The sequence below is a fragment of the Gossypium hirsutum genome, chromosome D07 (assembly GCF_007990345.1).
Source record: "Gossypium hirsutum isolate 1008001.06 chromosome D07, Gossypium_hirsutum_v2.1, whole genome shotgun sequence".
Classification (NCBI taxonomy): Eukaryota; Viridiplantae; Streptophyta; class Magnoliopsida; order Malvales; family Malvaceae; genus Gossypium; species Gossypium hirsutum.
In genome coordinates, this window is record NC_053443.1 from 5,180,681 (window position 1) to 5,201,272 (window position 20,592).

The 20,592-nt window shown below is 33.5% G+C and overlaps 3 protein-coding genes and 1 pseudogene across 4 annotated transcripts; 2 read left to right on the forward strand and 2 right to left on the reverse strand.

Moving 5' to 3' along the window:
• Window positions 1–1,117: 1,117 nt before the first annotated feature.
• On the reverse strand, window positions 1,118–3,960 carry LOC107953631 (quinone oxidoreductase). Of its 2 annotated transcripts, none has more exons than XM_016888996.2 (5): window positions 3,549–3,960; window positions 3,039–3,180; window positions 2,320–2,546; window positions 1,890–2,147; window positions 1,118–1,719 (listed from the first exon to the last, which is right to left on the reverse strand). In XM_016888996.2, the coding sequence occupies exons 1-5, from the start codon at window positions 3,588–3,590 to the stop codon at window positions 1,414–1,416; spliced, it is 975 nt and encodes a 324-aa protein (XP_016744485.2). In that variant the 5' UTR covers window positions 3,591–3,960; the 3' UTR covers window positions 1,118–1,413. The 2 variants fall into 2 exon arrangements, with proteins under 2 accessions (XP_016744485.2, XP_040953109.1); XM_041097175.1 differs by lacking the exon at window positions 3,549–3,960 and adding an exon at window positions 2,854–2,942 and having other exon boundaries at window positions 3,039–3,172.
• Window positions 3,955–8,638, forward strand: LOC107955958 (hexose carrier protein HEX6-like; annotated as a pseudogene).
• A 3,684-nt stretch (window positions 8,639–12,322) lies between these two features.
• Window positions 12,323–15,156, reverse strand: LOC107953630 (quinone oxidoreductase). The gene is made up of 5 exons (XM_041097176.1): window positions 14,856–15,156; window positions 14,346–14,487; window positions 13,367–13,593; window positions 12,938–13,195; window positions 12,323–12,767 (listed from the first exon to the last, which is right to left on the reverse strand). Exons 1-5 carry the CDS (start codon window positions 15,114–15,116, stop codon window positions 12,462–12,464), a joined length of 1,194 nt encoding a protein of 397 aa, XP_040953110.1. The 5' UTR covers window positions 15,117–15,156; the 3' UTR covers window positions 12,323–12,461.
• Window positions 15,157–15,698: 542 nt separating this feature from the next.
• LOC107953629 (hexose carrier protein HEX6) lies at window positions 15,699–19,838 on the forward strand. The gene is made up of 3 exons (XM_016888994.2): window positions 15,699–16,118; window positions 17,423–17,745; window positions 18,584–19,838. Exons 1-3 carry the CDS (start codon window positions 15,989–15,991, stop codon window positions 19,664–19,666), a joined length of 1,536 nt encoding a protein of 511 aa, XP_016744483.1. The 5' UTR covers window positions 15,699–15,988; the 3' UTR covers window positions 19,667–19,838.
• Window positions 19,839–20,592: the final 754 nt, after the last annotated feature.

Genomic DNA, 20,592 nt, shown 5'->3' on the forward strand with positions numbered 1-20,592 from the left:
GAGCTATTTTTCCCGCTACCCCCCTAACTAATATCCAAATTTAACATTTAAAATTAAACAAAAATCGAATTATTTGGAATATAAACACACGGGGGTGGAGGTTAATTATAATAAACATATTAATTTAAAATTTCTATATAATTAACTTTATAACTTATTTAAAAAATTAATAATTATTTAATATATATACTTAATTAGTATATAATTATAATTTTTTTTATAGCGAATGAACAATTTTTTTGAAGACGTTTATTGTTAGAGTAGTATATAATTAATAATAATTTTATTACTCAGCTTATTTTTATATATTTATAACATAATTATTAATATTTGTGTTTGATTATTTTATATCTAAAAATAAATATTTTTATTTTTTATTATTCATGAATATTATTTTTGAACATTATTAATTATATGCTCACGAACATATAGTTTAATGTTTACAATCATGTTTATTTAATATTCACGAATAAATTCATTTAAAGTAAAAGAACAAAAATTAATACATAGTTTTGGATAAACAAACACGGACATACATTTAAAATTTTAACCAACAATAATAAACTTCAAAGTAATTAACAAACATGAACAAAAATATGTGGTAAAAGTATCTTGAAGCCTCTTATACTAGGAGGTGGATTGTATTTTATCCATTCTATTATTACTAAGTGATGGCGTATAATTGTCTGATTGCTTGAATTAGTTCCACCACGTAAAAAATTGCATTCATTGCACTCTATGTAAACAAATTTAGCCATTTTTTCTATTAAAAATTCTATCAATTTTGCTTGAATTAGTCCCTCCACGTCAGCATAGGGTACATATGGTACGTCACGTATTATTTTTTTATTGCTTCATCAATTATGTCAACAACTAACCGTAGAAATAGATAATTTTTTTTAACAGAAAAATAATTTACTCTTTAATTTAACATATTAATTTATCATTTTTTTCGATAAAAAAAATATAAAACAATACAAAACCTTGATGGTACTTTTACCATTATCCAAACTTAGTTCATTTACATTCACCAATCTCCATCGAGGCCAAGCCTACTGCCCGTCCGACCAGTGAACAGGCCTTACTTCTGGATTTGTGAACATAGTAAGCAACTCAGTGTCCTTAACATTCAAGTCCAATAAATTAATTTCCATCGAGGTGCACAAAATTTTGGATATTATTTTTGCACCACTGATTTTCTTTTAATCCTATTTTAACTTCATCATTACATAAATCATGTGTGTGTATATATATATACATGCTTAACTAATAGCAATAAGTTATTCAGCTGCGGCTTCAAGCCTTTCAACATGCACTTCCATATACATAGATCAAGTTCTAACATAATCCCACACGTTATAGTTTTTTATTTTTCTCATGCAATGGGTGTTCAAAGCCACAACCGAGATGCTTTCATGGAATCAACACAATCGATCCAGTTGTTCTGCGATTCTCGAGCTCTGCATGTGCCTGCGATGCTTCTGACAAAGGGTACTTGTGATTCACCCGAACCCGCAATACGCCCGATGCAACATTAGCAAACACTTCCCCTGCAGTTTCCAGCAGTTCATCCCGAGTTAACGTGTATTGCATCATGGAAGGCCTAGTCAAGAACAATGATTTGGGTGCAAGTGCAGACAACGGAACCGGATCTGGTGTACCGGATGACTGCCCAAAGCTCACCATATAGCCACGGGGCTTTAAACATGCCAACGAGCCCTAACAAAATATAAAACTTATAGTAGAATCCTACAAAGTTATGTGAAGTTATATCATCTGTCGCTGTGGATATTGTAATCCTTTAATGCCCTAACTTAAGAATAGATTCATCCTAAAAGTAAGAACGAGCAAAGTAGATGATAGAGCATCAGTCTCAGAACCGTGATTACCTCAAAGGTATTTTTCCCAACAGAATCATAGACAACTTCCACCCCCTTGCCGGATGTCATCTCATTGACACCGGAAACAAAATCCTCTTCCGTATAAATAATAACATGGTGACATCCATCTTCCTTTGCTTGAGCTGCCTTCTCTTTGGTCGAGACAGTTCCGATGACAGTGGCACCAAGTGCATTTGCCCATTGGCATAATAAAGATCCAGTCCCACCAGCTGCAGCATGGACAAGAACTGTGTGTCCCGGTTCGACCTATATTACATGATATTGTGTTAAAGCCTTTTGTTAATACAATTATGACTCTGTTTCTACATTTAAATGAGATTAATTGATGAGAGTTAATGTCAGGATAAAGAGAAAATAACCAAGCGCCAAATCTATAATATGATTTAAGTTATGAACAACTTGTATCCACGCAACCTACCTTGAAGCAACGACGTACTAGATACTGAGCAGTCATACCCTTCAGCATGATGGATGCAGCGATAATAGGGTCAACTGAAGGAGGAACTGGCACAACTTTGTCTGCTGGAAGAATCTGCTCCTCGGCATAGGAACCCATACGATCACCAGCATAAGCTACGATATCTCCAACTTTCCTGCCAGTCAGTCCAGGTCCCACAGCAGTCACCTCTCCAACAACTTCCATACCTGTAATTAAAGAATGGAAACAAATGATTTCTGTGATAATCATTACTGGCAAAGACTCATGCTAACATAGTGAACACATCCTTTTCCCAATCCATGGGGTTGGCTACTACGTGATGAGATGGAAGAGAAAGAAAATCTCGAAAATAAATTCAGCGTTCCATTTACTTCAGGACATGCAAGGAAAAACAAATACAGAATACTTACTGAAAAAGACCAAGAGAGAATTAATTCATTCAGATTTTAATTTAAGTTTAATATAGCCTGCATCGGACATCTAAAGTTCCATTGGTTAAAATAGTCACAACACCTTCCTGATCCATAAAAGAGTCCAAGGCCTAGCATTTAGACAATACTCGATGAGAAGAGACTAGAAAGACTTTCTGTATATCAACTAATCTGCAAAACACGTATCATATCAGCCTGGAATGTTCTGCATTTCTCATAATGTAAAAACTTGTTCTACTTTTAAACTTTCACACAAATCGAACCAACCTGGAGTGAAGGGCATGGTAGCAGCCGTATAAACTCCTTTCCGAAAATAGATATCGATGAAATTCAGTCCAATAGCTTTGTTTTTAATACGTATCTCACCCTCTCTCGGTTCCCCAAGTTCCACATCCTCCCATTTAAGGACCTATATAGCCAATGCAAAGAAATCAATTCAAGCAAACCATAGCCGTAAACACTCCAACCTAAGCTCCGTTTTAAAATTCGCAGGATGTAAACGACATTCATAACAAGAGTATGATCCTTCTTTATCAAAAAATTAACTTTCTAAAAAACCCAGAATTAATTCAATCAAAATTAAATAAAAAAGGCCAAAACAACAAAACCCAGAATAATTGAATCAAAGTTGAATAAAAAAGAAGGGCAAAACTGCAAGCAGCAAAGCATGAAAACAACAAGAACACATATTTTTAATTTCCCAAAAGAACTATTCAATGAAACTCATAAACATTGTAATAGCAAAGTAATGAAGCATTGGAAAGGGTAAGAAGAGACCTGAGGTCCACCGAGTTGATGAACCCTGATAGCTTTCACCATTTTTATTGGCTGTGCTGTGGCAGCTTCGTCAGTACGTAGTGCCTTGGCTATTACAGAATTAATCCTGGGAGTATAAGATAACGATGAGTGGTTGGTGGTGTTATTGTTGGTCAGATTTTGCACCCAAAAGGTAGATGGGGAGACATTGGAAGACTGTGGTGGAATAAAGCGAAGCAAATGGAAGCGTTGATTGTTGAACCCAAGTTTTAAGAGGCCCACTCGGTTAACGTTTCCGAATTTGACTTGTTTAGCTTACATAATCACAATATCTGTCGTCTTCAAAGCGGCGTAGAGATAATCAGATGCCGGCTCTCTTTAGAAACTGGCCAAATTTTTTAATTATTTATGAAAATGACTTGCAAAAATTAAATTTCAATTGTTGACTTCATTTACGTCCTCAATCTACATAGCTGGCCTTATTTCGTCTATCTTGGCATCGCCGGTGACCGGAGCCTTTGGCCGCAAGCCCTCCATCCTTATAGGAGGAGCTACATTCCTTGCTGGTTCAGCACTTGGTGGTGCGGCTGTTAACGTCTACATGTTGATACTCGGTCGTGTCTTGCTAGGCGTTGGGGTTGGATGTGCGAACCAGGAATGTACAATATTTATATTTTCGGTTTAATTATGGTTTTAGTCCCTCCATTATGCTTTAATTTTGAGATTTAATTTGGCATAATTTTGAGGATGAAACGAGAAATTTTGTATTAGGAGGTTGAGATAAAATTATAAGCTTTTGGAGAGGTCAAGAATATAGGGGATTAATGGGAATTTCCTAAAAAATATCAGTCTAATTAAAATTTTAAAGAGAAAATTTTTGAAAATTTTAAAGGTTTTAAATGAAATTTTCAAACATTTTGAAAGACTCAAGGACAATTTTCCAAATTTTTTACAAGGCCAAGACCTCCTTTTTCTCGTTCAACCCCTGAGGCTTATAATACAATTTCTTAATTTAAAGCAAGGGGGCCGAAGCATCTTCGCTTTTGGATCCCTCTCTTCATATTTCGGTCCTCTACTTTTATGGTATTATTAGTTTGTCTAAATTGACAATAGGATTAGTTGTTTTCATTAAAGTGAAAATTACATGGATTTTTTGGTTTTATCATGAAAAATTCATTAAATATTTTTAACTAATAATAAATTTATGTCGGTCAAATGCTTAAGATTGTTAAAAAAAAATAGTGTACACCTAAGTCAAATTAGAGTAGAGAGATTAAATCTAAAATTTTAACAGTATAGAGGGACCAAAACCATAATTAGACCTTCTCTTTGAATTTGCATATATTTAGGGACCTAATTGTGTTTTTGCTTTGTTGCATTTGGTTTACAGCCAGTCCCATTATATACCTCTGAAATGGCACTTCCCAGACACGGAGGAGCAATGACCATTTGCTTCCAATGCGGTGTTGGTCTCTGTAACACCCCTAACTCACATCCTTCGCCGGAACAGGGTTATAAGATGTTACCGGAGTTTACAAAATAATTGCACATAATTTCACTATTTACTTTGTTCATATCAAAGCAGTCCACGAGAGTCATAGTCATTAAATCATTTATATCTTGAGCTACGGAACTCCGAATTAAGATTCGCTAAATTTTTCTGAAACTAGACTCACATATCTTCTTACCATACAATTTTTAGAATTTATGGTGTAGCCAATAAGTACAGTTTATTCTTTAAATTCATCCCTGTTCTACTGTCTGACAGTTTCAACTCTTCTTCACTAAAAATTAATTATCTCCTCGTACGGGATTCGAATGATGTTCCTGTTTGTTTCTATTGAAAATAGACTAATTAAGAAATTTAAACAGATAAATTATAACCCTTAATTATTTTTATACAATTTTTAATGATTTTCCAAAGTTAGAACAGGGGATTCCAAAATCACTCTAACCCTGTCTCATAAAAATTCAAATATCTCATAATATGAAATTCTCTTGCTTACACCATTTCTTCTATGTAAAACTAGACTAAATAAGATATAATTTCATATCTCATTCAACCTCTAATTCAACTTTCACAATTTTTGGTGATTTTTCAAAGTCGAACTACTGCTGCTGTCCAAAACTGTTTTAGTAAAAAATGTTAATAACCAAGTTTATAACACCTTCACTTCCTCTCAATTAAACCCTATACATGCTATATAAAACTTATGATGCACAATAAAATTTACAGAAGTAATCTAGATAGTGTGCCCTGATGTGTTGATTCGATCCACCGATTTCACATCAATCTACAAAGAACATTAAACACACAGGAGTAAGCTTACAGAAAGCTTAGTAACTTCATAGGCCCATAATAAAATCTTATCAAGATTTCAATAATAATTTTAATAAACAAGTATAATTCAACATTTCCTTCTAACCACAATCTCAAACAATGAATTTACTCAATCGAGCCCAATATCAGATATCAACTTGCTTCCAACATTTAGCTTCAATTGCACTTACAAATACTTGTCAAATTGAGGATCGTCTTACGGATTTAAGTACATCGTTTGCCCGATGCCACGATTTACTTGAATCTTTGGCAATGCTATAACTCAGTATGGTTTTCTTCACTGAAACACCATACCTACTTCTCACAACTCAGTATGATTTTCTTTACTAAAATACCATACCTACTTTTCACAACTCAGTATGGTTTTCTTTACTAAAATACCATACCTACGTTCCACACTTTGCCATGGATCCACCATGGACTTATTCGTTAATTCACCACTGGTTATTGAACGTACGTACTCAACCTGCGTATCCCTTAATTTGAACTTACAATTGGATTTTCACATTTTTACAATAATCATAATTCAACAACAATAGACAAATTAATACATTAAACCATTCCCACATTAACAATTAATCATAAAATTTCAGCCGTATGAACTTACCTGGGCAAATTTGTAGGAGTTGTAATATTTCAAGGACTAGTTTGATATTTTCTCTTTTTCCCGTTTATTTTCGGATTCCTGATCTATAATATAAATTCTTTTTCCACTCATTAGCATCTATTTCAATACTAATTCACATCGCAATTCATGCCCTTCAATTTTCAAAATTACACTTTTACCCCAAAATTTATAGTTTTTACAATTTAGTCCCTACTCAATTAACGCTTCAATTGAACAAATTTTTCCTCAAATAACACTTTATATAATCATTTTAGGCTATTATACAGCCTTTGATATTCATAATTTCAGTACAAAACCCCAATTCCTAGCTTTTTCATAATTAGGTCCTAAAAATAATTTTCTACTAAAATCACTTAATAAAATCATAATATAATGAAATTAAAGCTTCAAATCTATGATAATTCATCATAAAATTCCAGCACTTATTCATGGTAACTTACAAAATCACCCATGGAATCAAAAACTAATGAACTCAATAATTGGACCTAGTTGTAAAAGTCACAAAACATAAAAATTTTCAAAGAAAAAGCAAGAATTGAACTCACATGGTGTAAAAATATGAGAAACCAACTTTTTTCAGACCTCATATGGAGTTTTTTCTGATAAATTATGAATAAATCTCTAGATTTTTCAATTTTATCTTTGTTTTAAATGTTTAATTTACAAAATTTCCAATTTTGCCCTTGTTTATCCTTACTTTCTTGCTGATTTTCTTGCCCAAACTGTCCAGCTCATATAATTTAGGCCTAATTGTCTTTCAAATCCCTCCTTATTAGTCACTTAAGCTATTTAATCACAATTTAACAAATTTTGTACTATTTTCAATTTAGTCCTCTTTAATTAATTGATTATCCAAACGTTAAAATTTTCTAACGAAACTTTTATACTAACTCAATGACACTCCATAAATATTTATAAAAATATTTATGGCTCGGCTTATGAATTTGAGGTCTCGATACCTCATTTTAGACCCAATTTACCTATTAAATTCTTTTTAAATCACAAAATTCACTAATTCAAAAATTCTTCTAAATTCACACTTCATAATTATTAATTTATTAAATTTTCAAGCTTAATTTTTGGATTTAGTGATCCCAAATCACTGTTTCGACACAACTGAAAATTGGGTTGTTACAGTCGCGATGTTCTTTTGACTAACATTATAAACTTCAACACCTAAAAGATCAAAGGTGGATGGAGTTGGCGAATCTCCCTTGCACTTGCCGCATTACCGGCCTCAATCCTAACAATTGGAACAATCCTCCTCCTCGAAACACCCAACAACTTAATCCAAAACAACAATAATCCTGAGAAGGCCAAAATCTTGTTGTAAGGTATACGCGACACTATCGATGCCCAAGAAGAACTAAATGATCTCATCAAAGCAAGCTTGATTTCGTAAATCATCAACCACCCATTTCGAAAAATTATAGATAGAAAATATAGGTCTTAATTGGCAATAACTATACCATTTTTTCCAACAAGTAATATTAGGCATAAATGTCATCACATTTTATGCACCAATTTTATTTAGGACCATTGGCCAAGGTGAAACTGCTTCGCTCATGCCCGCAGCTTTAACTAGCCTTGTTGGTACTATCACGACATTCATATAAGCACTCGTGGTCAATAAACTCGGTTAAAAGGCCTTGTTTATAATATGAGGAATTCAAATGTTTGCGACACAAATAACAATTAGAGTAATTATGGCTATTTTGTGAGGGATCATGGCGGATTAAGCAAAGGCTATGCTTATTTAGTTTTCGCTTTAATTTGTGTATATGTAGCTGGTTTTGCATGGTCATGGGGACCATTAGGATGGTTAGTTCCTAGTGAAATTTTCCCATCGGAGATTAGATAAGCAGGACAAAGAAATTACAGTGGCAATTGGATTTCTCTTTACATTCATCATTGCACAATCTTTTCTAGCTATGCTTTGCCGTTTCGAGTCCGAGATTCTTCTTTTTCGGAGAATGGGTTGTGGGCGTGGCAATGACCGCATTTGTGTACTTTTTGTTGTAGGAGACAACAAATGTGTTGATTGAACAAATAGAAAAAGTGTGGAGGGATCATTGGTTTTGCAAGACAATTGTTGGAGAGGTGAATGATAAGAAGAAGGCTTACACACAACAAGGGACATAATGCAAAAAAAAAAAAGTTTGCATGACCTTATATACAATGCATAATGAAATTCGATAAAAGGGTTGGAAAAAACTCATGTGAAGAGCTTTTTCTTAAGAAAAATATAGCATACAAAATAAATGTTTTTCTCAATGCTATTATTTTCTTTTGGTCTAATTTTGTTTTAGTCCCTGATGTGATCCGGCTCGGTTGATTGAGTCCGGTTCACTTAAGTTGCCCGATCATCTACGATGAGTAGTTGGAGTTGTCAAAATTGGGTGATTTAGGCTAAGGGTTGCGGAAGCTTTGAGAGGGTTTAGATGAGTGGTTTGGTGTTGATAAATTCGGTTTAGAATAGAAACAAGGTAGGTTAGAAAAAGGTAATTGATAGAGATGGAAAATAAAACTTAAACGTCAAGAATGTTCAATACTAAAAAGTATTGCCCGAGTCTTATATTGCTTAAGGTGAAATTTGATGAAGGATAGAAGCGAACCTTGACCCAATACCTATATAGAGGTAAGAACCAAAGGTATAAAAATATGGTTGAACGCCACACCGGTTTGGTGATAAGTTCAATTGAGTTTGGATGGACGCCACTAGCAAGCTAGATAAGTCGCTTCGAGACTCGAACGAAAGAAGAGAGGAGGTAACCTCACAAGAACAAAAGTTCTATTGAGTTTAATAATCAAATTCTGTAACCTTTCACAATAAACAAAATAAACTATTTATAGGCTCTCTAATGCCTATTAAAATTCAGCTACTAATGTGTTCACACAACAATTAAAAATGTTCACACTTCAAGCATTAAATCTCAGTTCATGGATAGTGTAAGTTCATGCATGGTTGAATAATCATGTTTCTTCCCAAAACCCGTTCATGCATGCTTAACCAATAAGAAAGCTTCCTTGTTCCATGAATGTGCATCTTCAATTCATATCCAACCCCTTTTGGACGAATGCTAGGTGCATGGGTAATGCATCTCTCTTAATTAAAGCTTTAATGATGGGCTGGTTCATGAATGGAAGCATGTACCTTTTAAATTCGTTCTCCCCTTTGTACATGCACATTATACATTCAATGTGATGAATTAAGGTAATATTCCCTCCCTTTGGACGTTCATGAATCCACCCATACATGTATAGGAGCTGATTGGTCAAATTGAGGTGTGAATGGCTTAGATGCTGCCTTGGGAATACGATCGGCCAAGCTTGTGCTTTAAGTTGCTGGACACCTTTTGGCCAAATAGGTGCCTTGGGGAGCCAAATGGATCAGCCACCATTCATTGAAAGAGGCCTTACATGCACCGTCTCATACATTGAACCTATCATGCATGAACCTTGTTTAATTACTCTCCAAATTCAACTCACCTACAAAAACACATGAACCAAAATTAAATCACATAAAATTCAGCTGAACAAACATTAATATAATTTAGACACACTAATTAAACATAAATTAAATTAGACAAATTTAATAAAGTCTTAACAAGACATATTAAATTCGGCCAAGACACATTTAAAACATGTAATAAGTCAAAACATAATTATAAGCTGTAGTAATTTAAGCTAAATTAATAAATTACTTAATTTATTCAGACATTAAAATAAATGAGTTGAAATAAACTTAAGCCAAGCTCAAACGAGCTAAATTAAGCTCATGCGAACTAAATCGAGCTGGGAAAAACTAAAATTGAGCTTTTTGAGCTGAGATTGAGCTTCATCTTGCACTTGGGGCCCTCGTGTTTTAGGCCAATCATGATAGCAACGAGTGGTGCCACAACATGATGCGATTGAGATCACATCAGTCCCCCTCATGAAATGACATAATTGGATTCCTTTTAGTAGCCTAAAAGATTCGGTTAATGTAATTAGATAAAAAGATCTCTCCAGTCCCTCTCAAATTTGAAATTGAACAAATTAGTCCCTCTCAAAAAAATTAAAGTAATTTAATCATTGTTAATTTTGAAAGTGACCAAATAAAGACAATTAATCACGACATTAATATTTTCCATCAATTGTACATGATTTTGATTGGTATAATAATAAAATTAGCCCTCAAAGTTTACATATTCTGCCAATTTGGTCCTAATTTAACAAACTTGTCCCGTAATATTTGTGTAATTGTGTAAACATTGAGGTTAAATTTGTTGAATTTATAAGAATTAAGGTCAAATTGACAAAATATGTAAATATTGAAGTATAAATTTGTTACCATACCAACCAAATTTATGTACAATCGACGAAAGACATTAACGTAATGCTTAATTTTCCTTAGTTGCTCATTTTTGAAATTGACAGAGAATAAATTGTACAATTTTTTTTGAGAGCGACCAATTTACTCAAATTTGAAGTTGAAAGGAATTGGATAGGTTCATTACTGTAATTTTATTACTAGTTGAAAATGGTTCACTGTGTAGTTCGTATTGTGCGATGGAATAACAATAGAAAAAATCATACCATCATTTTGGCGACAACAACTAATGGTATTTTCAATTTGGATCTACTAATAACATTTAAAAAAAATAAATTTATGCCAAATTAAAATAATTAAACTCCAAATTTCTATGTCGACCAAACCCGTGATACAGTGAAGTCCTAACATCACAATTAATCTTTTTCATTTTCAACTATAGTTTGTAGTGAAGTAACACTAAATTTCTTAAAACTAATGTGTAGACAGTCCAAAATGAAAAACCTTGGAAAAGTGGTCCATAATTTCATTAAATTTGTCACTATATAAGCCACAAATTAACAGGAAAATAAGGGCAAAAATGCACTATTCCACTTGATGTGCATCTTAATCTTAAGCGTCAAAATAATTCAATGTTAGTCTGTGTCATTTGATCATCTTTATCATAGTATACACTCGACCATATCTTTCTTGTTTTATTTTAAACAATTAAAATTTCAAATCTTTTTTTTATGGAAATTCTAAAATCTGAATCCAAACATTTATACTTCAAAATAGGTTAATTTCTAAATAAAAAATTATAATGAAATCATAAAAACGACTAAAAAATCAAGTTTAACTATACTAACAAAAATCTGTGGTAAAAGTAAATTAGGAGGTGGATTGTAGTTTACCTTAACTACTTGAAAATGGGTAAATTAGTCCATATACATTAGATCAAAAAAGTAAATTGGACATTCTATTAAAAATTTTACTCATTCTATTGCTAAGTGATGGATGTGTTATTGTCTAATTGCTTGAATTAATTTCACTATGTAAAAGTTGCATCCACTCTATCAAAAATTTCGTCCATTTTGTTTGAATTAGTCCCTCCACATCAGCATGAGAAACATATGATACGCCACATGTCATTTTTTGATTGCTTCATCAACCATGTCAACACTCAACAGTAGAAATAGATAGATTTTATAACAGAAAAATGCAATCCATGTACTCGCATAAAACCTTCATGGTACTTTAATCCAAACTTAGTTCATTTACAACCACCAATCTCCACCGAGGCAAAGCCTACTGCCCGTCCGACCAGTGAACAGGCCTTACTTCTGGATTTGTGAACATAGTAAGCAACCCAGTGTCCTTAACATTCAAGTCCAATAAATTAATTTCCATCGAGGTGCACAAAATTTTGGATATTATTTTTGTACCACTGATTTTCTTTTAATCCTATTTTAACTTCATCATTACATAAATCATGTGTGTGTGTGTATATACACATGCTTAACTAATAGCAATTATTTATTCAACTGTGGCTTCAAGCCTTCAACATGCACTTCCATATATATATAGATCAAGTTCTTACATAATCCCACACGTTATAGTTTTTTTTTTATTTTTCTCATGCAATTGGTGTTCAAAGTCACAACCGAGATGCTTTCATGGAATCAGCACAACTGATCCAGTTGTTCTACGATTCTCGAGGTCTGCATGTGCCTGCGCTGCTTCTGACAAGGGGTACTTGTGATTCACCCGAACCCGCAATACGCCTGATGCAACATTAGCAAACACTTCCCCTGCAGTTTCCAGCAGCTCATCCCGAGTTGACGTGTATTGCATCATGGAAGGCCTAGTCAAGAACAATGATTTGGGTGCAAGTGCAGACAACGGAACCGGATCTGGTGTACCGGATGACTGCCCAAAGCACACCATATAGCCACGGGGCTTTAAACATGCCAACGAGCCCTAACAAAATATAAAACTTTTAGTAGAATGCTACAAAGTTCAGTGAAGTTATATCATTTTTCACCGTGGATATTGTAAACCTTTGATGGCTTAACTTATGAATAGATTCAACCTAAAAGTAAGAACGAGCAAAGTAGACGATAGAGCATCAGTATCAGAACCGTGATTACCTCAAAGGTATCTTTCCCTACAGAATCGTATACAACTTCCACCCCCTTGCCGGATGTTATCTCATTGACACGGGAAACAAAATCCTCTTCCTTATAAATTATAACATGGTGACATCCGTCTTCCTTTGCTTGAGCCGCCTTCTCTTTGGTCGAGACAGTTCCGATGACAGTGGCACCAAGTGCATTTGCCCATTGGCATAATAAAGATCCAACCCCACCAGCTGCAGCATGAACAAGAACCGTGTGTCCGGATTCGACCTATATTACATGATATTGTGTTAAACTTTTTGTTAATACAATTATGACTCTGTTTCTACATTTAAATAAGATTAATTGACGGGAGTTAATGTCAGGATAAAGAGAAAATAACCAAGCACCAAACCTATAATATGATTAAAGTTATGAACAACTTGTATCCATGCAATCTACCTTGAAGCAACGACGTACTAGAAACTGGGCAGTCATACCCTTCAGCATGATGGATGCAGCGGTAATAGGGTCAACCGAAGGAGGGACAGGCACAAGTTTGTCTGCTGGAAGAATCTGCTCCTCGGCATATGAACCCATAGGATTACCAGCATAAGCTACGATATCTCCAACTTTCCTGCCAGTCAGTCCAGGTCCCACAGCAGTCACCTCTCCAACAGCTTCCATACCTGTAATTAAAGAATGGAAACAAATTATTTCTGTGATAATCATTACTGGAGAAAACTCATGCTAACATAGTGAACACATCCTTTTCCCAATCCATGGGGTTGGCTACTACGTGATGAGATGGAAGAGAAAGAAAATCTAGAAAATAAATTCAGTGTTCCATTTACTTCAGAACATGCAAGGAAACAGAGTACTTACTGAAAAAGACCTTGAGAGAATTACTTCATTCAGATTCTAATGCAAGTTTAATATAGACTGCATCGGACATCTAAAGTTCCATTGGTTAAAATAGTCATAACACCATCCTGATCCATAAAAGAGTCCAAGTTTAAATATTGAATATATTTGATTGTGCTGATCATTATCTTGAAGACCTAAAATCCGGTTTAGTATGGTTAAGTAAGCCAAGTAAATTAAATTATGAAATGGAAATAAGTATCAACAATCAACCATAAAGAGTAATTTACAAACTTTTATGCTACTCTTTTCATCTCTTGCTAAATGTTAACTCAGCTATTTTTTCCGGAACTTAGGTGCATTCATACTAATTTGTTCAAAGAAAGTACCACTAAAATTCAAGTGACAAGAGTCCAAGGCCTAGCATTTAGACAATACTCAATGAGAAGAGACTAGAAAGACTTTCTGTATATCAACTAATCTGCAAAACACATATCATATCAGCCTGGAATGTTCTGCATTTCTCATAATGTAAAAATTTGTTCTACTTTTAAACTTTCACACAAATCGAACCAACCTGGAGTGAAGGGCATGGTAGCAGCCTTATAAACTCCTTTCCGAAAATAGATATCGATGAAATTCAGTCCAATAGCTTTGTTTTTAATACGTATCTCACCCTCTTTGGGTTCCCCAAGTTCCACATCCTCCCATTTAAGGACCTATATAGCCAATGCAAAGAAATCAATTCAAGCAAACCATAGCCGTAAACACTCCAACCTAAGCTCCGTTTTAAAATTCGCAGGATGTAAACGACATTCATAACAAGAGTATGATCCTTCTTTATCAAAAAATTAACTTTCTAAAAAACCCAGAATTAATTCAATCAAAATTAAATTAAAAAGGCCAAAACAACAAAACCCAGAACAATTGAATCAAAGTTGAATAAAAAAGAAGGGCAAAACTGCAAGCAGCAAAGCATGAAAACAACAAGAACATATATTTTTAATTTCCCAAAAGAACTATTCAATTAAACTCATAAAAATTGTAATAGCAAAGTAATGAAGCATTAGGAAGGGTAAGAAAAGACCTGAGGTCCACCAAGTTGATGAACCCTGATAGCTTTCACCATTTTTATGGGCTGTGCTGTGGCAGCTGCTTCAGTACGCAGTGCCTTGGCTATTACAGGATTAATCCTGGGAGTACAAGATAACGATGAGTGGTTGGTGGTGTTATTGTTGGTCAGATTTTGCACCCAAAAGGTAGATGGGGAGACATTGGAAGACTGTGGTGGAATAAAGCGAAGCAAATGGAAGCGTTGATTGTAGAACCCAAGTTTTAAGAGGCTCATTCGGTTTACGTTTCCGAATTTGACTTGTTTAGCTTACATAATCATAAATATCTATCGTCTTCAAAGTGAGTAAACATGGATAGGTCTAGACCCGACCCGATGTAAAATTAATTTAATTCGTCCTATTCTTAAATCTAAATTCACATTTGATATTCTTAAATGTATTGTGCTAAAATTTTTTCTCTTTATTTAAAAAATAGATATACATTAGATAAAAAAATTAATCTTTCTATTAAAAATTTTATCTATTTTTATCTTTGAGAATTGATTAATCTATTGTATATAAACTGATATTCCTATTTTTTGAATGTATACAATTTCTATATTACATTTGTTAGGCTAAGCAAATTTAAATTTACGTTGTATATGGTCTGTTTATTTAATTAGTTTAGGCATGGGCGAATTCTATTGATAAAAAATGGTTAAATTAAAAATTAATTTATAATAAAAATGTAATTGCCTTCAAATGAAGAGAATTATGTTTGATATTTTCAATCTTTAAATTTTAGCCCTTAAATGAATTTTTGAATTCCTCATTGATATGGATACCGGTGGAAGCTGTCTTCTCCATGGTTAAGACGAGAGATAATGTGAATATTCAAAGAAAATTTGGCAAGATGTTGTTAAGCTCTTCAAATTAGAAGAAGAGTTGGGTGCTGAATCACCATTATTTTGAAGCTTGCGTGGAGTGCCTATATCCACTCGTTTTGGTGAATCTCATAAACCAGAAGCTTACATTTTAAAGAAGATTAAAAGAGTAAAAGAAGACGGTACAGTCTGGTCTTAATTATTAGCTCTATAACACAATTTTCAAACAAAGTCTGCTCCATTATCTCAAATCTCAAATCTCTCTCACTAGGTGGAATTGAGCCATGGCAGTTGGGTTAGCTATAGCCAGTGAAGGTGGCCAATACAATGGCAGGCTAACTTTGCTTGTACTTGTTTCATGTATGATGGCTGCTACAGGAGGAATCATCTTCGGTTATGATCTTGGAATTTCAGGTTCTTTTCTACTTTTATCTATCTAACATCAATCTGCAAGATGTTCTTTTATATTTCATCTAAACTCGAGTGGGTTAAATTGATTTTGAGTCGAATCAATTTGGATCATTCCGAATTCGTGCACTGATTCTCTACTCTTGTATATAGTCTCTATTGTCCTAGTAAGGGAAAAAATTGCATCCTTTTGAAGTTGATGTAATCGCCTACATAGGCATTGAAACACTGTCAATAAGCTGTATAACCTTCTTGGCATTTGCTTTGCTTGAAACAGAATGATTGGAACAACTTCATTATTGGCTGAAACTTTTTGTTAAAGCAGTGACTATTTTATGAATTTAAGGCTAATGAAACTTAGTCTAAATCGTCTAATTAAGTTTTAGTCCCTCTGCTGTGTTGAAATTTTGGTTTTTTAACTTTATAATTTAATTTCATCTTCTACTTTTATAATAATACGAGTATGGTGCTCAACCCACTCTTTGCGTTGAGTTAATTATTTGATTGGAAAAAATTATAGGGTAAAAAATTTGGAAGTTGAAATATACTTCAAGACCATACACATTTCGTATAATTGAAATTTAGTTCTATTTTATTTTTAAGAATTTAGTTCCTCTTCTTTTCGGATTTAAAAATTTAGGTTCAATTTTTACCATCATTAGAAAATTCTTCTAACTTCATTGGTGTTACATTTTGAAATTTAAAAAAAAAAAACCTCTCAGTAGCCATATAACAAAAAGATGACCTTAAAAATGTTGATATGAATATTGTTTTTAGAAACACCTATTCGAATTCATTGCGATAAAATAAATTTTTTTGTTGGAATAATATTTTTAAGAAAAATTGGCATTAATGTTTTAGTTAACAATATTAACTATATAGACTAACTAATGACAATATAAAAGTAAAGAGATAAAATTGTACTAAAAATTAAAGTATATATATTAAATTTCAAATTTTAACTTAATATAAGGATCAAAATTAAAATTTGACCATTATATTATCATGTCAAAAAAAAAAAAAAGCAAATCGGGAGTCACTTGTTAATTTCCAGTAGTATAGATAAGTAGGACCAAATTTATAACACAGCTAGTAGTAGTTGTTGCCAGATTTGATATTCTTTTACAGCTTTAAGCCTCTTATTGATATGTAAATTTGTTATTAGTTGAATTCTATCGATTTAAATTAAAGCGGTTAAATCTCAAAATTTAATATAATTGAGGGGTTAACTACAATTAGACCGAAACAAATTGACACTTCAACTGAAGAAAAGTCAAACTTATGGAGGCATGTGCTGTGTTGTAACAAAGGTGGAGTGACGTCGATGGAGCCATTTTTGAAGAAGTTTTTCCCAAAAGTTTACACAAAGATGAAAGAAGATACCAAAATCAGCAATTACTGCAAATTCGACAGCCAACTGTTGACTTCATTTACGTCCTCACTCTACATAGCTGGTCTTATTTCGTCTTTCTTGGCATCGCCAGTGACCGGAGCCTTTGGCCGCAAGCCCTCCATCCTTATAGGAGGAGCTGCATTCCTTGCTGGTTCTGCACTTGGTGGTGCGGCTGTTAACGTCTACATGTTGATACTCGGTCGTGTCTTGCTAGGAGTTGGAGTTGGATTTGCAAACCAGGTATGCACAATAGTTATATTTGCAGTTTAATTATGGTTTTAGTCCCTCCATTATGCTTAAATTTTGAGATTTAATTTGGCATAATTTCAAAGACGAAACTAGAAATTTTCAGGTCGAGATAAAATTATAAGCTTTTGGAGAGGATAAATCCAGAGTTTTTTTTTTATCAAAAGGGCATAAATGGAATTATAAACTTTTAGGAGGGTCAATAGTGGTGGAATTTAGCATAAGTTTGAGGGATCTAATTAAAGTTTTCAAAAATTGTAGAAGTCTGATTAAATTTTTCGAGAATCTTAGGGATTAAATGAGATTTTTTTTAAAAAGGGGTCTAATTAAAATTTTTAAAAATTCTGAGAAAATTAATGAGAAATTTTGAAAATTTTAAAGGTTTTAATTAAAATTTTCTAAACTTTTTTAGAGCTTAACATTTTGAAAGACTTAATGACAATTTCTTAATTTAAACCAAGGGGCCAACTCCTCATAATTTGGTCCTCTACATTTATAGTATTATTAATTTGTCTAAATTGACAATTCAGGGTTAATTATTTCCATTAAAGTGATAATTACATCAAGCTTTTTTTGGTTATATTTGGTCACATAGCAAGGGCAGCATGAAAATTTCATTAAATATTTTTAACTAATAATAATTTTATATGTATGTGAAATGTTTAAGATTGTTAAAAAAAATTGTGTACAACTATGTCAAATTAGGGAATAGAGATTAAATCTCAAATTTTAGTATTATAGAGGAATCAAAACCATAATTAGACCTTCTCTTTGAATTTGCTTATATTTTGGGACCTAATTGTGTTTTTGCTTTGTTGCATTTGGTTTATAGTCAGTCCCATTATATATCTCTGAAATGGCACTTCCCAGACACAGAGGAGCAATGAACATTGGCTTCCAATGCGGCGTTGGCCTTGGTGTTCTTTCGGCTAACATTATAAACTTTGGCACCGAAAAGATCAAAGGTGGATGGGGTTGGCGAATCTCCCTCGCACTCGCCGCATTACCGGCTTCAATCCTAACAATCGGAGCAATCCTCCTCCCCGAAACACCTAACAGCTTAATTCAAAATAGTAGTAATCCTGATAAGGCCAAAACCGTGTTGCAACGTATACGCGGCACCACCGATGTCCAAGCAGAACTAGATGATCTCATCGAAGCAAGCTCGATTTCAAAAACCATCAACCGCCCGTTTCGAAAAATTATACAAAGAAAATATAGGCCTCAACTGGTAATGGCAATAGCTATACCATTTTTCCAACAAGTAACAGGCATTAATGTCATCACATTTTATGCACCAATTCTATTTAGGACCATTGGCCAAGGTGAAAGTGCTTCACTCATGTCCGCAGTCGTGACCGGCCTTGTTGGTACTACCGCGACATTCATATCAGCACTCGTGGTTGATAAACTCGGTCGAAAGACCTTGTTTATGATAGGAGGAATTCAAATGTTTGTGACACAAATAACAATTGGAGTAATTATGGCTATTTTGTTAGTGGATCATGGTGGATTAAGCAAAGGGTATGCTTATTTAGTTTTAGCTTTAATTTGTGTATATGTAGCTGGTTTTGCATGGTCATGGGGACCATTAGGATGGTTAGTTCCTAGTGAGATTTTCCCACTAGAGATTAGATCAGCAGGACAAAGCATTACAGTGGCAATGGGATTTCTCTTTACATTCATCATTGCACAATCATTTCTAGCTATGCTTTGTCGTTTCAAGTCCGGGATTTTCTTCTTTTTTGGAGGATGGGTCATGGTGATGACCGCATTCGTGTACTTTTTGTTGCCGGAGACCAAAAATGTGCCGATCGAACAAATGGAAAAAGTGTGGAAGGATTATTGGTTTTGGAAAATAATTGTTGGAGAGATGGATGATGAAAAGATGGCTTATACACAGCAAGGGGCATAATGCATAAAAAAAAGTTTGCATGGCTTTATATTTGATGCATGATGAAGTTCAATAAAAGGGTTGAAAAAAACTCATGTTGAGAGCTTTTTTTTAAGAAAATTATAGCATACAAAATGAAAATTTTTCTGTAATGCTATTATTTTCTTTTGGTCTAATTCTATTTTTAATCCCCCTCATAAAATGACATAACTGATTCTTTTTTAGTAGCCTAAAACATTTGGCTAACATAATTAGATAAAAAAGACCTCTCAAATCCCTCTCAATTTTGAAATTAAACAAATTGGTCCTTCGTAATAAAATCAAATCAATTTAATCCTTGTTAATTTTGAAAGCGAGCAAATAAGGACAATTGATCACGAAAGTATCATGCTTTTTATTGGTATAATAATAAATTTAACCTTCAAAGTTTACACATTTTGTCAATTTGGTCATAATTTAACAAATTTATCCCGCAACATTTGTGTAATTGTGTAAACATTGAGGTTGAATTTGTTGAATTTATAAGAACCAAAGTCAAATTGACAAAATATTGAAACATTGAAGGCTAAATTTGTTAGATTTGCCAATCAAAATTATGTACAATTGATGAAAGACATTAACGTCATGCTTAATTGTCTTTAGTTTTTCACCTTCAAAATTGGTAGGGATTAAATTGGTCTAATTTTTTTTAGAGGGATTGAAATTGAAAGGAACTGAAGAGGATTTTTACTGTAATTTTATTACTAGTTGAAAACGATTCACTATGTGCTTCATATTGTGTGATGGAATAACAATAAAAAAATCATACTATCATTTTAGCGACAACAAGTGATGGTATTTTCAATTTGGATATAAGGATAACATTTCAAAAATAAAAAAGGCAAATGTATGCCAAATTGGAAGAATTAAACTCCAAATTTCTGTGTCGACCAAACCCATGATACAAT